The sequence below is a fragment of the Hyperolius riggenbachi genome, chromosome 3 (genome assembly GCF_040937935.1).
Source record: "Hyperolius riggenbachi isolate aHypRig1 chromosome 3, aHypRig1.pri, whole genome shotgun sequence".
NCBI classification, from domain to species: domain Eukaryota; kingdom Metazoa; phylum Chordata; class Amphibia; order Anura; family Hyperoliidae; genus Hyperolius; species Hyperolius riggenbachi.
Window position 1 is genome coordinate 320,663,819 of NC_090648.1, and position 18,715 is coordinate 320,682,533.

General features: G+C 45.0%; 1 protein-coding gene across 2 annotated transcripts in view; it reads right to left on the reverse strand.

Annotated features, from left to right (window-relative positions):
• Positions 1-18,715, reverse strand: part of NUDT4 (nudix hydrolase 4) — a 67,143-nt gene that overhangs the window by 16,609 nt on the left and 31,819 nt on the right. For both annotated transcript variants that reach the window (XM_068272767.1, XM_068272769.1), the window contains exon 2: positions 2,247-2,357. In XM_068272767.1, coding sequence (XP_068128868.1) covers positions 2,247-2,357 — 111 coding nt within the window. The remainder of the gene's footprint in view (positions 1-2,246; positions 2,358-18,715) is intronic.

Sequence of the window (18,715 nt, forward strand, 5' to 3'; positions counted from 1 at the left end):
GTCCGGCTACGGGAGCATAAACGAGCCAGGGCTGCATAGGTGATTGGCTGCATCGGTGAGTGGCTGTGTGAGCACAGGTCGGCTGCAGCAGAAGCAGGCTATGTAGAATAGACTGCTGCTTAAGCTACATCACTGCAGTTTAGCCAGCAACTAGGCAACAAAAAATTCTGTGAGCAGACGGCAGTCTGTAGCTGTGGATGTCTGTGGTGCTAATAGTGGCTGCTGTACACACTGCTAGGCAGTAAGCTAATCAAGCAGCTTATACAAGCTTGGGCACCGACTGCTAACACCAGACTAGGAAAACATTTGTGGGCGACAATCGGAATGGACAGAATTACTGTGCAACCGTAAATACAGCTTTTCATAATGGTAATAATTCCGAAATGATAGTCCTACAATACTGAAATACATTGCTGAAGTTCATTTTCAGATAGCATTGCAACATGTCATTGCTTATATTAGAAATCAGAATTGACTGACTAAAAAAAAAAAAAATTCTAATCGTAGTATGCTTATCTTTTAGGCAGGGAAGGTTAGAAAAAGCAATACAGTCAAGGTTATGTTGGTGGAGATAACAGTATATAAGGAGTAAATATTCTGACTGCAATGAAAAAGAATCCAGCACTGCTACTACTTCCAATTATTGGTCAGTTTTGCATATTTTATGGCCAATGTCTTCTATGCTCTAGGATCCCAACCTGTGGTACACGTAGCCCAGGGGGTAGTTCTGGTAGGTTCAGGAGGTGCTTTAGCTTGAGATTTTACATTTAGTTTTGCAAATTTGAAATTTTAGAAACTGACAAATGATATGAACAAAATTGGTGTTTTAAGCCACATCTACACGCGTAGATGCGGCGGCAATGTTCCTTATCAATCGAGCCGCTGATGCGGCTCGATCGATAAGATCTGACAGGATGGATCTCCCTACCGCCGATTCCCTGCTCGTTCCCCGCGAGGGGACAATGGCAGGGAATCGAGTGGAAGATAAGCGGCGCGACGCAGGGAAGAGCGGGTACGCGGAAGAGGCAATCCGGCGGCTAATCGAGCCGCCGGATCGCCGTCTCATCTACGCGTGTAGATGAGGCTTTAGTTCACTAAAGAGAATGCTTGAAAATGATCTATACAAAATGTGAGTGTTATCTTAACCACTTCGCATCCAGACCTTGTTTTCAACTTATTGACCAGAGCAGTTTTAACAGTTTAGCTATGTCCCTATTTAATCAGAAATAACTTTATCCCTACTTATGACACAGAAATGAAATATATATTTTTTTTTCAAGACAAACTAGGCTTTCATTGTATGCCATTTTTTCCCTCAAACAATTTTGTTTTCTATGAATTTTAATGGGAAAACAAAGAAAAAAAATAGAAAAAAACATGTATTTCAGTTTTACCAATTCCAGTTTAAAAATAAAAAGTGCTACTGTCGATAAAAAACACACATTTTGTTTGGCTATTCTTACTGCTTATCACAAAACTTCGATTATGTTCCTGTCACAATTTATGGTGAAGATATTTGATTCTGAAATAGTGCTACAAAGTGTGTTTTTCACTATGAAATGAGAAAATACAAGTATTTTTAATAGTAAAAACCAATCTCATTTGCTCAGGAAACTTATATTCCCATTCACCAATTAGTCCTGCATCAAATAGTGCCAGAAATATGCACAGGAGCAAGCCCAATCCTGCACAGCACTGCTTCTGCTACAAGACGTATATCTACTGACCTGTGGCTTAGATGAAGTCCCAGAGGATGTATATCTACTGACCTGTGCACGAAGTGGTTAATAGATGTATGTGTTCAGGGGTACTTGAGTGTTTTTCCTACAGTGGGACTCAAAGTACAAGCTTAAAAGGACAACTGTAGTGAGAATATGGAGGCTATCATATTTATTTCCTTTTAAACAATTCCAGTTGCCTGGCAGCATTGCCAGTCTGTTTGGCTGCAGTAGTGTCTGAATCACAACAGAAACAAGCATGCAGCTAATCTTGTCAGATCTGACAATGTCAGAAACGCCTGATCTGCTGCATGCTTGTTCAGGGTCCATGGCTAAAAGTATTCGAGGCAGAAAATGAGCAGGACCACCAGGCAACCGGAATTGCTGAGAAGGAAATATATATGGCAGCCCAGAGGGATTTTTGAATGAGTGTCTGTACTATGCTTTACAGGGGTAGATGTAGTCAAGTAGATACTGCAATAGACTCAGAACGTTGAATTCAAAACAGGAAAAGCATATCGTTTTTACCTCTTCATATACTTCTCTGACTGCTGCTCCTCCGGGCTCTTCCTCCGGCTCCATTCCTCCTCCTGGTACAATCCACTGATCTGGGTACCGACTACTGCTGACCAGAAGGATCTAAAAATAGGGGGGAAATTTCAATTTTAAAGAACTCTACAGTAATAAATATAAAAACATTCCAACACCAAACTGTACATACTACATAGAAAGGCAACAAACATTTATTACCCCTTTCCAAATCCTGTGCTCCCTAACCCTATTTTGTATGAGCTCCAACTCCAGGTCTGGCCAGAGAAGATGGTGAAGTCTGGCCCACACCATTCAGTTTATATATTAATTCAGTGCTCAGATCCCTTTAAAGGGTACTTGAAGTGAGATGTATATGGACGCGCCCATATTTGTTTCCTTTTAAAGCAGACCTGAACTGAGAACTTCCTCTCGGCTCTAAAAGATAAGCAACAGCATATTAACCTTTAAACAAAAACATCTGTTACAGCTGATACAAATACTGCAATAAATATGCAATTTGTCTACTGCCTGCTTTCATGGAAGCAGACATATTGTTAACATCCTGTGTTTACCTATTAGCTCTCTGCCGTGGCAGCCAGCTGACACAGCTGAGGAATCAAATTACAACTTGTGCTTAGTCACAGATGAGGGGGGAATTAAGAGGAGCTAAACTTTCTAGATACATACAGAGTGCATTTCTCTAGGCTTTCCTTCTGTCCTGTGCAAGAGTTCTGGTCCACTTTAAACAAGACCAGTTGCCTGGCAGTCCTACTAATCTATTTGGCTGCAGTGGTGTCTGAGTCACACCAGAAACAACCATGCAGCTTATCTTGTCAGATTTGACAAAAATGTCAGAAACATCCAATCTGCTGCATGCTTCTTCAAGGTCTATGGCTAAAAGTGTTAGAGGAAAAGGATCAGCAGGATAGCCAGGCAACTGGTATTGCTTAAAGTAAACCCAAACTCAGACCTGCTCTCTGCTCTAAAAGATACTCAACAGCATAATAACCTTTAAACAAACCTTACAGCTGATAAAAATCCTAAAATAAATCTGCACAGTTTCTTCCTGATGTATGGAAGCAGACATATTGTTTACAGCATGTGCTTTCAAACGGGCTTATCTGCCATAGGTCATGTGACACGGGAAGGATCAAATTACAATTTGAGATTAGACACAAATGAGGGGGAATTAAGACAGCCTAAGCTCTCTAAACATATACAGGGTGCATTTTACTATGTTTTCCTTCTGTCCTGTGCAAGAGTTTGTGTCCACTTTAAAAGGAAATAAATATGGCAGCCTCCATATCTCTCTCACTTCAGGGATTTTAAGGAAACTTGAATAGTATATGGAGAATGCCACGGCTGTCTCCTTTTGAAAAGTGCCATCTGTCAATGCAGATCTTTTAGCTTCAATAGTGTCTGAGTCACACCTGTCACAAGCATGGAGTCAGCAAAGTAAAACCGGAGTTGGTATATCCGATATGCATACTGGTTCTAGTCAGGTCAATGACTCAGAAAATGTACCATTGGCAATTCAGGTCTACAGAGCCAGTGACATGAGCAGGGAACAGGCAAAAGGCTCATTCAGTAGTCACCTCATCGTTTTAGGAGTTTTTGTTGTTAACAGATAAGATATTGCCATATGGAACATTTTTGCTCACCTTAATTAAATGGGGCTATAGCTCCAAGCAAATGTTGCCTACAGGACATTGTCTTAGTGCCCCATATCTCGTTCATGTAATAATGCACTCCTGCAAATGTTTTAGCAGATTGTTGAATGCAATGTCCCTAGAATAAAACTTGGAGAAGAATTTGTCACATTTTTTTTAAATGCGGTCCATGTTCCTTGTTGGTGAACCATCATTTCCTGCTTCAGTGATGCACAGGTTTCCCTAATTCTACAGAGAAGAAAGAAGTGAGGGAAATCTGTCCAGCAGGGAAACACACTAAATCTGACACCAGCTTTAGGGCTCTTTCACATTAGGGCAGATTTTCTGCGTTTCAACGCAAAGGGTAAAGTTTGCGTTACCCAAGGTGAAATGAAAGTCCATAGACTTTCATTTTAGCTTTCACATGTAACGCAGCCTTTTTGTGCGTTGCGTTACACTGCACCCAGGCGCAGTTTTTCGGCCGATGCTAGCTTTATGCGTTACAATGTTAGTCAATGTAAAACGCACACTATGCGCGTTTTTAATCCGTTAACGCAGGCAATCAGTCCCAGAATGCAACAGAGGAACAATGTAGAAAGTTGAAAACTAAAAGAAAAAAAAAATTACCTGCGTTTTTCTATGTGCTGTAACGCATTGAAAACGGATTAAAAACGCACACTCACTGCAGTGCAACGCATATCAAAACGCAGTAAAAGGCATACAACAAAACGTATGCTTTGAGCGTTCTCCAACGCAAGCTCTGATGTGAAAGAGCCCTTAGCTCTTCCTCGCAAGAGGGAAAAAAAAAACAAAAAAAACCCAAACAAATTCTCTGCGGAGAACAAATTCAGTCCACTTTTTGTCAAGACATGCATGTCTTGATATTCATGTGATATGTCTTAAAGGGCCAGTGCACACCAAAAACCTCTAGCAGATCCGCAAAATGCTAGAGGTTTTTGAAGCAGATTTCAGAACGATTCTAGGCATGTTTTGAGAGATTTTCTAAACATGCCTAGCGTTTGTGTAGCAGATTTCAAATATTGTTACAGTAAACCGGTTACTGAACAGCTTCTGTAACAAACACTCCTGGAAAACCGCTCTTGTTCAGAGCGGTTTTCCACTTTCCTATACTTTAACATTGAGGCAGAAACACCCCAGAAATCTAAAAAAAAATGCTGCAGCTGGGGAGCTTGCGTTTGTGGGAAAAAAAAAAAAAAAAAAAGCTCTGATGTGCACCATCCCAATTACTTTCATTAGCCACACGGTTTTCCCCTGCAAGAGTTTTAAAAACCGCTCCAGAACTGCTCTGGTGTGCACCAGCCCTAAGAGAATCTTTTACCTGTAGATTGAATGTAAATCATGAGCGTGTCTATATACATATAAATTGTGGCTTCTGCGAGAGCACTTTTAGCTATGACTAAAGGTGTCCAGTAATGATCCAATCTTTTTCATCCAATTTTACCAAATCTAGTAGTAAATTGAGAGAATATATTCAATGGATAATTTAGACAGTTACCTTATATTACATAGAAATGGTAAGATTGGATGAAAAATATTGGATCATTAGTGGCCACCTTAAGGAGCAATTGTGAAGCTACGATACACGTGAGCCAATTTGCTATGTCCAGCCAAATCTTTCTTCAGTAATTATCGGACTTTTCTTGCACCTGTTGAGTGGATCTTTCCCTTCCTATGTAAAACGCATTTGTGTTATGTATGTGCTCTCTCTGATTTTTTGAGGAGTTGCTAAGTCCCAACCAATGGGGCTAAAAAGCACCACACAAAATGCAATATACAATATGGCCTCAATTCACTAAGCTTATCTCCTGTCTTTAAGAACTCTTCTAGAGTTATCACCATGGTGATAAGGCATGTAGTATTCTGGAAACATTTTACCTCAGGCAAAGCTAAAGTTAACTCTTCTGTCTAAGTTAACTCTTCAATCCTTAAAATAACTCCAGAGTTAAAGACAGACTGTTTATTAACTGCGTGTGAAAATAACTACAGAGGAGGTAAATTAACTACCGAAGAGGTAACTTAAGGAATGAAGAGATAAAATAACTCTCTCACTGTGTGGAGGTAAGTTATCTCTTGCCTTATTATCTCCAGCATGATCTTAGTGAATTGAGGCCAAAAGGCCCATACACACGTCGGATTTTTGCGAACGACCCGTCATTTGAACGTTCCGTCGTTCAGTCGTTCGCACGTCAAATCCGACGTGTGTACAGACTATCGTTCGGGTGATAAGACTGGTCCTGAACAATCCGCCCGGCGGATCGCTGAAAACCAGTCTTATCACCCGAACGATAGTCTGTACACACGTCGGATTTGACGTGCGAACGACTGAACGGCGGAACGTTCAAACGACGGGTCGTTGGCAAAAATCCGACGTGTGTATGGGCCTATAGTGTTTGCCAATAGCAGAGAATTGAATCACAGTAGTTTGAACACAATGTTGGGCCTTTCATTACCACTCAAGCATCTTAACTGCATGCGATTCATTAACTGAATCAAAACACGTAGTTTTAAAGGAGCGGACACAAATAAAAAGAATCTCATTCCTATTCATAACTTAGTTGGGCAATATGAGGTGTATAAATCTATAGCCAGGAAACCACATAGCACGTTTGAGAGCATTAAGCTTCACACATGTTAGACAGAACTCAGCTGAGGTGGCTGTTTGGGACCATCTTAACCTCCTCAGAGGTAAACCCGAGCTGAGCTCAAGCTAAGCCGCCACGGAGGATTTCTCAGCCCCTGGTGGGCCGATTTGCAGTGGTGTCATCTCTGGCACACAGAGTTGGGTCAAGGGTCCATCTGACCACGTGGTCTGCAAAGCACGGTCAGGCCTGCCCAAAGACTAAGCCAGGCCCCACACACAGCATCTCTGCCTGCACGCCGTGTGACTGCCTGCCCCAAGACTAAGTCGCTCCTCACACAGCACCTCTGCCCGCAGGCCGCTTGACTGCCTTCTCCGCCACCACCAACAGGGTCCAGGACTCCAGACAGATTCCTGATATTTTAAGGTTGCTGCTAGCAGCGGCTGCTATACTAATTTTTCTAGCGCGTGTACATGCCTGGCTTATTTTTCTGGCTGCACTGCAGCTGCAACAAACCAACAAAAAGGCATGTACATGTGCCAATTCCCCTTCGTGGTCATTACCTTGCCGCGGTGAAGGGGCTTGCGTATCACAATGAAGCAATGACCGCCAGCTATACGAGTGTCTCCGGGGGAGGGTGGGCACACCCAAGATAATAAGGTTGTTGCTTCATTGTGGACAGGCCAAATTTGATTAGCTGGACAGTCACTCTTCTATTATTGAGCTACCACAGCCCGGCAACCATATGGGTTTGAAAACCGCCACCGCCTGCACTCTCGCCATGGTGCGTACCAGTCCAGCGCGGCAGTCACTACACAAACAGCTATTTGCGGTTCGTTACACAGTGAGTTGGGTGTGTCAGTGTGAAGCAGTACTTTACACACCCCGATTGATGTATACACATGCAAGATGTTTTAAAGCACTTTAGGCCTGCAATTTAGCATTCAATGTGATTTCTGCCCTTAAACAACTGCTTTGCGTCCAATCCAGATTTTTCCCCGGGACTTTTGGCATGTATCCGACTCCGCCATGCCCCCCCTCCACCCCTTGAAACATCTTTTCCATCACTTCTGTGGCCACAAATCGGAGGTTCGGGCTATCTCTACATAGGAGGATGAGGAGGTGAGCTGATGACAGCTGGGTGCTCACCAATATTAGCCAGGTGGAGTAGAGCCTGGGGAGAACACAGCCTTTACAGGTGACACCAGTAGTGTAGGCCTTTCCCAACAAAACTATAAATTTACCAGAAATACAGCACTAATACTTCCATGTATTGTAGGATATATTCTGGCACCCCTTACCAGGGTGTTTCAATTCCCATTTATAACCATTGAGCACCAATGCACATCAGGACACCTACAATCAACCATAAAAGTTATAGCTGCTCAATCATTAAACACCCTTACACATATGTATACAAATGTTAGGATAGGATTATACAAGGCTGCCAATACACATTAGATAGAAAATGGTCTTATGGACCAGGAACAGTTCAGTCCTTCAAACATAGATTCGATTGATGCGCCTCCAACACCACATGAGCATATCACGCATCCAAAATTCAGTTTCGTTCAGACAGCGCTTCAACATTGACATGTGACTTCCAATTCTCCACCAATCAAGCACTCTCACGCCAATTGAAAGGAACTCACCAATTAGTGTGGACTACGAGACTACGAATTACAGTGGTAATTCACCTGTGGGGCATTAAATAGGCTTCCTTCGCCTTGCCCTCCTCCGATCCACTCAGGTTTCAGATGTGATATCCAAGCTTTATTAAAAAAAGTTACACTCACATGCATGACAGTACAAATCAAGCTTTTAAAAAGTCAAAATTCTGAATCAACTAAAAATAAAGCTAGGTCATGTTATGCCAACCACCAAAAATGACTTGATACGGATATTAAAACTTCAAGTGAATAAGAAAACATTCAATCAGTACACAAGAATCATATGATTTTGTTCACACTTGTAAAAGTAAAATTAACTGCGTGGCAGGGATACAGGAATTTCACTCACTAGTACTACCAAATATAACGGATTGTGCACTTAACTCAAAGATCAATCATTTACACACTGCACAATTCATAATTCTGAGCCTTGAACCTGAATCACAAGCCAAATCAAGATAAGCCTGCCTCTGACTCATTTAACGATGATAACATGGAATGCATAAAATGTGCAAGTGCCGGCAGCTCCAGTTAATCTTTAATACCAGGATTTTACAGCATGGAAAAATAACCATCATAGCTGGAAATAGCAGTGATCAGCCCATGAGTATGGACAGATCACAAGCAAAGGTGACAAACTTTAAAGAGAAAACTACATAAGGCACACAAATGTTCTAAAGCAAAACCACTGCAAACAAACTTGCAATTAATAACAGAATGACAGATTTTCATGGGGATTTTTTTATACTTTTGAACAATATATTATTTATGGCGTTTATTATTGTTCCAGTAAAGGTAAAAAAAAAAATATAGATGCATAACTGGAAGATGAATTTACATACATACACGGTTCGGCTCCTGATCGAGTGATCACTATCTTCACTAGTGATGATCGTAATCAACAAGTTGGAACGGATGCTGAGATGATCGCACTAGCCTCTCCTCGTTTCTCCCTGACAATTGTCGCTCCACTCCACAACACCGCATCCAGCCTTGCATTGCCTCTAGTATGTCCTGGCTTCATGATTGTTTTTGTTTTATGCTCTGCCCACTTCCCCTGAATTTTTAACCTTAGTCACCAAGTGACCAACTGTGCCAAGTTTGGGGACTCTGGCTTTATTACTGTGAGAATGACAGCCTTTTATGTTTTTTCCATTGACGTGAATGGATGAAGCCTGATTGGTTGTTCGTGGATTCGCCTAGGTCTGCAGGGGGGACCCGAGACCCCCAGAACATATCTTCCCAGGTAGCAAGGAATCTGTATACTAAGTTCTGTGCAAATCAGTCAAGATCATCTCTGCCCTTAATTCTGAACTGCACAGCCTACAAGCCACCCCACCAAATAAAAACAAACGGCACTGATAAACGACTAAACGTTGCTCCACTGCCCTAGGTAAGCCCACCACCAAGTATCCTCCAACCTCTGCTACACCATTTTCCCTACCTATTTTCACCACCACTCCCAGTGCAACAGTATGTATGCCCAACACATCATTATGCGTACCCGCCTCATACCTCCTCCTCTTTCCCTTAATCACCCGCCCTATTGGTGCCTCATGTTCTGGCTCCATCTGCTCCTCCCCCTGGTCCCTTGTCCACTGCTCACCACACATCCTAACCCCAGGCCCACTCCGGTCTCCCAACCCCCCCGTTCCCCTCATACTTCCCACCTCACCCACCACAACCAAATTTACCCACCTAGCCCCTCTCCCCCCGGCACCTCCCACCCTCCCCATACCCACGAACATTCTCGCCCCAATCTCATTCCCATCCGCCCCATACTCAGACAATCTCTTCCTCTATCTGGCGCTCTCTGGAATGCCAGATCTATCCGCAACAAGCTTACAACTATCCATGACCTCTTTATCTCAAAAACCCTCACCTTTCTTGCCCTTACTGAGACCTGGCTCACCCCCTCTGACCTGCCTGCAGCTGCAGCCCTATCCTACGGGGGTCTACACCTCAGCCATACCCCAAGACCAGATAACAGGCATGGGGGAGGGGTGGGCCTACTCTCCCCATCCTGCACCTTCCGTGTCCTTACCCCTCCCCCTTCTCTTTACTTTACCTCCTTTGAGGCCCATGTTATCCGCCTCTACCATCCCCTCCCAGCCATTATTGCAGTCCTATACCGCCCCCCCCCCCCCCCCCCCCCTCCAGTACAATATCGCACTTCCTAGAAAACCTTGCCTCCTGGCTCCCACACATCCTGTCCTCCGACCTCCCAACAATCATCCTCGGAGACTTTAACATTCCAATTGATGAGCCTACCACCTCTGCTGCCACTCCGCTTCTCTCGCTCACCAACTCCCTTGGTCTCACTCAGCATACTAACGCCACAACCCACAGTGCCGGTAATACCTTGGACCTAATTTTCTCCAAAGCGATCGCACTTACCAACCTGGACATTACACCATTCCCCATCTCCGACCACCACCTCATCACCTTCACCCCCACTCCATCCAGCACTCCCTGTCCCCCTCCCCAAACTGGACGTTGGCAGAGAGATCTGCGCAACCTTGACCCCAATGTACTAGCCACACCCCTCCACTCTCTCTCCACCTCCCTCCCCAGCCTAACCTGCCCCAACGAAGCGGCAGCTCAATACAACAGTAACCTCTCTGCAGCCTTAGACCATGCGGCTCCCCTGACCTTTCGTACCAACAGTCGCCCCAACCCCCAACCTTGGCACACTGCCCTCACAAGAAAACTACAAAATGAGACACGAGCTGCAGAACGCAAATGGAGGAAATCCCGCAACAACAATGATTTCCTGGGATACAAGACCAAGTTGCAGACGTACCATGCTGCCCTCGCTGATAGTAAACAGATATACTTCACTCACTTGATCGCTACCCAAGCCTCCAACCCACGTCGTCTTTTTGCCACCTTCAATGCCCTACTTAACCCCACACCTCCCCCCAACCTCCACCCTCTCAGCCACTGACCTATCAAATTACTTTATCAACAAAATTACAACCATCCGGAGGGATATTTCTCTCCTCCACTTTCGCCCCCGCCTCCCCACCACATCCGACTCCTTCCTCTTTCTCCTCCCTTACCTCCTTCAATCCTGTCACGGTGGAGGAAGTCAACCAGCTGCTGGCAACTTCACCTGCCACTTCCTGCCCCCTAGATCCGGTCCCATCTGATTCTCTGCGCCCACATTTTTCTGATCTGGCCCCTGTCCTCACCCATCTGTTCAACCTCTCCTTCTCCACCGGCATCTTCCCCTACATATTCAAACAGGCCACTGTGCTTCCCCTGCTAAAGAAATCTTCACTTGACCCTGCTCTGCCATCCAACTACCGCCCAATCTCTCTCCTCCCTTTTGCCTCAAAAATTCTTGAACGCCTGGCCCACCAACGCCTGACCAACTTCCTTAACTCCAACTCCCTTCTCGATCCCCTGCAATCTGGTTTTCGCACAGCCCATTCTACAGAAACCGCCCTCACCAAAGTGGTAAATGACCTCGCCCTTGCCAAAGCCGAAGGTAAATACTCCATCCTGCTCCTCCTGGACCTCTCCTCGGCATTTGACACTGTCGACCACTCCCTCCTCCTCCACTCCCTGCAGCTAATGGGCATTCAGGACCTAGCCTTAGCCTGGATCTCCTCCTACCTCTCCAACCGCTCCTTTACAACATTTTTCAATGGCTCCTCATCCACTCCTACACCCCTCTCAGTTGGTGTTCCTCAAGGTTCCGTCCTAGGACCCCTACTGTTCTCACTCTATACTGCCTCAATTGGCAAAATCATCTCCTCCATGGGTTTCAATTACCACCTGTATGCTGACGACACCCAGATATATCTCCACACCCCAGACCTCTCCTCTTCTACCATGGACAAAGTCTCTGCCTGCCTCACATCCATTTCCTCCTGGATGGCTGCCAGGTACCTGAAGCTTAATTTGGACAAGACTGAGCTTCTAATATTCCCACCCCGCACAGCTGCACCCCTCCCAGATCTGCATGTCACTATTGAAAATACTATAATCCACCCTACCTCCCAAGCCCGCTGTCTAGGCGTTACTCTGGACTCTGAACTTTCCTTTACCGCCCACATCCAAGGTATTGCCAGATCCTGCAACTTCCACCTCCGCAACATCTCCAAGATCTGCTCCTACCTGTCCCCTGACACCACTGAACTCCTTATCCACGCCCTTGTCATTTCCCGCCTAGACTACTGCAATTCTCTTTTATCTGGCCTCCCCTCTAACCGTACTGACCCACTTAAATTGGTAATGAATGCGGCAGCCAGACTGATACATTCTTCTCACCGCAGCGCCTCTACAACTCCGCTCTGTAAAGCACTACACTGGCTCCCCATCAGCTTTAGGATCAATTTCAAAATCCTGTGCTTTGCCTGCAAATCAGTGCACAAGACCTGCCCAACCTACATTTCTGATCTGGTCCACAGGCACATACCAGCCCGCCCCCTCCGATCCTCCAATGACCTGCGCCTAGTCGCACCACGCATAACTCAGTCACACGCACGATTGCAGGACTTCACCAGGGCCGCCCCTACTCTCTGGAACTCTCTCCCACCAGCCGTCAGACTCGCCCCCACCTTTAATTCCTTCAAACAAGCTCTCAAGACTCACCTCTTCACGCTCGCATACCCCCCTACACCAGCACCATAATACGTTCTGTTAGACCCCCTCTCAAAAGACGCACCTATTGTCTCCACCCCACGCTTTAGATTGTAAGCCTCCGGCAGGGCCCTCCTCCCTAACGTATCCAGCTTGATTATGCAATCTTACTCGCAACCACACCTCTTGTAGACTCGAACAGTCTCTATTTTGACCTATGACACTGTATTGTTATCAAATCATTTGCATGATCTTGTTTTGTTGTGAGTTTCTGTATGTTCTACCTGTATGTTAACCCATTTATCTATTGTGCAGCGCTGCGTAAGATGTTGGCGCTTTATAAATACAATAAATAATAATAATAAGTTGAGTGGTCGCGGCACACTAGCCCACTACATGCGATTCAGATTCAGTTTTGAGATTTTGACGCAATTTTACATGCAATTCCGATTTGCGATTTTTAATCAGCACTGCATGCTGCATTTTTTTCTGCATTTCTTATTTTGATAGCATCCAGGGAAATCAGAATCGCAAATCAGATTTGCCGTGTGCAGGGGACATCACACACACAAACCTCCGATTTTATATATATAGTATGATTAAGATATAGATAGGAAAAAACTGAAATATCTTGTTAGTTGAATAGAAATGTAAACATTGTCCTGGTCCAGACATTGTGAGTTAACATACAGATGTTGATATGGTGAACTGACAAAGACTTTCTGAAATACAAGTCATTACTGCACATTGCCTCTCCTATCAGAGAAGAAAGCTGCTGTATCACATTTTATCTATGGGTCCTGGGGTGAAAGGAAGCACTCATGGATCTGCAAAGAAACATGAAGGGCCAAGTCCAAGAGGAAACAAACTGAACAGTCATGTGATGTACTTTGCAACACAACTGACAGCAAATACAAAGTCATTTCCTTATTTATCTTTAAAAATCACATCAATATGTAGTCTGACTGCAATGCACTATTCCAACTGACAGGTATATTCACAAGGAGAGAGCATTTGTGATGTCATACAGTAGATTTCAATTTTACAGTAACTGCCACCAGCACAAACACAAATGGCCCATGTGAATTGGCACAGACCTCAAATTTTCCTCTGATATTTAGCAGAAAGATGATATATGATCAATGAAATGCCAATTTTCTCAATATGTTGCAATTAGAAAACAACCTGAAAATGAGCCAACCAAAGCCAGAAGATTACCATTTTATTCATCACATCTATTAAAAACTTCTAGAACAATAACACTACTGCATGCTCCATAACCAATGTCCATGAATCTTCTTAACAATTGAAAGAACTGATTTGTTTTGCATTGACCCATCAGATCTGTACGCTTCAGTGTACAGCCTGCCATACAGTGGCAGACTTTCTCCCGACATGACTAAAAGCCTTGTACACACAGTCAATTCAGTCTCCCTACAGGAATTGGTACTCGATCCCTTGGATGACAGTAGTGTTGATGCTGTATAACTAGCCTCCAGGCTAGCGACACATCTGTTTCTATGGAGGAGAGAGACAATGGGCAGCGAGCAACTGAGCAGTTTACTGCGGTTGGGAAAGTGGGAATAACCATGCAATCAGGAGGTGCTCGGATCACTAAAGATCCGGCATGCCAGATCTTTAGCAGATGTCAGGCGGCCTTAAAGGGGCACTACAGCGAAAATTTTAAAATACGTGCAAACAGACAAAGAAGAAGTACGTTTTTTCCAGAGTAAAATGAGCCATAAATTACTTTTCTCCTATGTTGCTGTCACTTACAGTGGGTAGTAGAAATCTGACACAAGTGACAGGTTTTGGACTAGTCCATCTCTTGATAGGGTATTCTCAGCAAGGCTTTTATTCCTTATAAAGATATTCCCTAAAAAGGATTTAAACAATGATGCTGGCCAGCTTCCCTGCTCTACACAGTGTTTTGGTAGTTGGACAGAGCAACTACCATTCAGTAGGTGCTTTTGAAAATAAATCCCTGAGAATCCCCTATGAAGAGATAGACTAGTCCAAGAACCTTTCACTTCTCTCTGATTTCTACTACCTACTGTAAGTGACAGCAACATAGGAGAAAAGTAATTTATGGCTCATTTTACTCTGGAAAAAAAATGTACTTATTTGTCTGTGTTTGCACATATTTTAAATTTTACAATTTTTCGCCATAGTGCCCCTTTAACCACTTGAGGACTGCAGGGCTAAACCCCCCTAGTGACCAGGCCATTTTTAGCTAAATATGCCACTGCAGCTTTAAGGCCAAGCTGCAGGGCCGCACAACTCAGCACACAAGTGATTCCCCCCCCCCCCCCTTTTCTCCCCACCAACAGAGCTCTCTGTTGGTGGGGTCTGATCGCTCCCCCCATGTTTATTTTTTTTTAAATAAATATTATTGTTATGTTTTTTTTTCTAAAATCCCCTGTTCCTTTAAATTTATTCCCTCCCTCCCTCCCTCCCCCCAGCCGGCCAATTATGGCGATCGGCTGTCATAGGCTTCTGCCTATGAGAGCCGATCGCTCTCTTGTCCCCCATGGGGACAGCCGTGTGACACGGCTGTCCCCGGTGCAGCGCTGCTGCTCATCGCAGTGCTGCACCAAGTAAATAGACGGCGCGATCGCCGTCTAACAGTCTCCCGAGCGGCAATAGCCGCTCGGAGACTGAAGGCGGGGCGGAGCTCCGCCCTCCGAGCATGAGATGCGCGCGCACCATGCGTGCGATCTCATGCTAAACAGAGCCCCAGGACTTTACGCCAATTGGCGTTAGGCGGTCCTGGGGCTGCCGCCGCGGCCACGCCAACTGGCGTGACGCGGGCGGCAGGAGGTTAATACACCAACCGGTTGGTTTCTTTCAAAATTCTCTACCAAGGCGGTTTTTATCGCCTGCCACTGCCAAGTCTAAATCAGCGTGTGTACATACATCAACATGTGATCAGAGAGGCATCTATTGCCACCACATACTGTAGATCTGATTTTAATAGATATCCTGAAATCCATTAAAAAAAAAAAAAAAACAGTACTGTCGCTCTCCCAGGTTCCCCTCCTGCTAATACTGGTCTCCCCGGTGACCCAGCAGAATATAAGAGCAGCAGAGCAAAGTCATACTCACCGTGCCAGCGTTTTCACAGTGCCCATACCCAGTGGCCTGGCAGCATGTACAGTGATGTGAAAAACTATTTGCCCCCTTCCCGATTTCTTATTCTTTTGCATGTTTGTCACACTTAAATGTTTCTGCTCATCAAAAACTGTTAACTATTAGTCAAAGAAAACATAATTGAACACAAAATGCAGTTTTAAATGATGGTTTTTATTATTTAGTGAGAAAAAAAAAAAAAAAAAAAAAAACTCAAAACCTACATGGCCCTGTGTGAAAAAGAAATTGCCCCCTGAACCTAATAACTGGTTGGGCCACCCTTAGCAGCAATAACTGCAATCAAGCGTTTGCGATAACTTGCAACGAGTCTTTTACAGCGCTCTGGAGGAAGTTTGGCCCACTCATCTTTGCAGAATTGTTGTAATTCAGCTTTACTTGAGGGTTTTCTAGCATGAACCACCTTTTTAATGTCATGCCACAACATTTCAATAGGATTCAGGTCAGGACTTTGACTAGGCCACTCCAAAGTCTTCATTTTCTTTTTCTTCAGCCATTCAGAGGTGGATTTGCTGGTGTTTTTTGGGTCATTGTCCTGCTGCAGCACCCACGATCGCTTCAGCTTGAGTTGACGAACAGATGGCCGGACATTCTCCTTCAGGATTTTTTGGTAGACAGTAGAATTCATGGTTCCATCTATCACAGCAAGCCTTCCAGGTCCTGAAGCAGCAAAACAACCCCAGACCATCACACTACCACCACAATATTTTACTGTTGGTATGATGTTCTTTTGCTGAAATGCTGTGTTACTTCTACGCCAGATGTAACGGGACACGCACCTTCCAAAAAGTTCAACTTTTGTCTCGTCGGTCCACAAGGTATTTTCCCAAAAGTCTTGGCAACCATTGAGATGTTTTGTTAGCAAAATTGAGACGAGCCAAAAGTGGTTTGCGCCTTAGATATCTGCCATGCAGGCCGTTTTTGCCCATTCTCTTTCTTATGGTGGAGTTGTGAACACTGACCTTAACCTCTTGACGACCAGCTAACGCCGATCGGCGTAAACTGGTCGTCTGCGGGTTACCATGGAAACGGCCGCTCGATCGAGCGGCCTTTCCATGTCAGTTCACGGAGGGTGTCTCCGTGAACAGCCGGAGAGCCGCCGATCGCGGCTCGCCGGCAAAATGTAAACACGCGGGGAAGAAATCCCCTCTGTTTACATCATACGGCGCTGCTGCGCAGCAGCGCCGTAGGTCAGATCGGCGATCCCCGGCCTCTGATTGGCCGGGGATCGCCGGCATCTGATAGGCGGAAGCTTATCCTTCAATGCGCAGGACAGAACTCCGTCCTGCGCATTACGGAGAGAGGGAGGGAGGTAAGGAGGCAGAGGGCGGAAATGGCTGCGGAGGGGGGCTTTGAGGAGCCCCCCCCCCCCCCCCCGTGCAAAACGCAGATGGCCGGCGGCGATCAGACCCCCCCGGCAGGACATCCCCCTAGTGGGGAAAAAAAGGGGGGGGGGGGGGGGAAGTCTGATCGCCCTGGCATAATACTGATCTGTGCTGCGGGCTGGAGAGCCCACACAGCACAGATCAGGCAAATCACCCCTGGTCGGCAAGTGGTTAATTGAGGCAAGTGAGGCCTGCAGTTCTTTAGATGTTGTCCTGGGGTCTTTTGTGGCCTCTCGGATGAGTTTTCTCTGCGCTCTTGGGGTAATTTTAGTCGGCCGGCCACTCCTGGGAAGGTTCATCACTGTTTCATGTTTTTGCCATTTGTGGATAATGTCTCTCACTGTGGTTCGCTGGAGTCCCAAAGCTTTAGAAATGGCTTTATAACCTTTACCAGACTGATAGATCACAATTACTTTTGTACTCATTTGTTCCTGAATTTCTTTGAATCTTGGCATGTCTAGCTTTTGAGGTGCTTTTGGTCTACTTCTCTGTGTCAGATAGCTCCTATTTAAGTGATTTCTTGATTGAAACAGGTGTGGCAGTAATCAGGCCTGGGGGTGACTACAGAAATTGAACTCAGGTGTGATAAACCACAGTTAAGTTATTTTTTAACAAGGGGGGCAATCACTTTTCCACAAAGGGCCATGTAGATTTGGAGTTTTTTTTCTCACTAAATAATAAAAACAAGACAAATAACATTTATATAGAGTTTTTCTCCTGGCGGACTGAAAGCGCCAGAGCTGCAGCCACTAGGACGCGCTCTATAGGCAGTAGCAGTGTTAGGGAGACTTGCTTAAGGTCTCCTACTGGATAGGTGCTGGCTTACTGAACAGGCAGAGCAGAGATTCGAACCCTGGTCTCCTGCGTCAGAGGCAGAGCCCTTAACCATTACACCATCCAGCCACTATCATTTAAAACTATCACCATCATTTAAAACTGCATTTTGTGTTCAATTATGTTATCTTTGATTAATAGTTAACGGTTTTTGATGAGCAGAAACATTTAAGTGCGACAAACATGCAAAAGAATAAGAAATCAGGAAGGGGGCACATAGTTTTTCACATCACTGTACATGCTCACACCGGGTCAGGAAGTATGGGAACCGGAGTTGACAGTAGTACACAGGAAGGAGTGCGATAGTGGATAGGTGAAGGAGACTTTGCACCACTGTGCTAATACTCTGCACGGCACCAAGGAGAGATGTATTAGCAGGGGTGGGGGTGTGAGCGGCTCTAGATTGTCCACATAGACATGGAAGGAGAAGGAATGATCGGTACTGCAACGTACATTTATTCTTTAAAAAGTGAGGCCCAGTCCGAATGCAGAAATACAAAACAGTAGTGCAGCATACATGAACATACCGGTGCTCCGAGGTGTGGTGGCGACGGTGGGTGCTGGGCACTGCTCGCTGGAGTCGGTACAAAT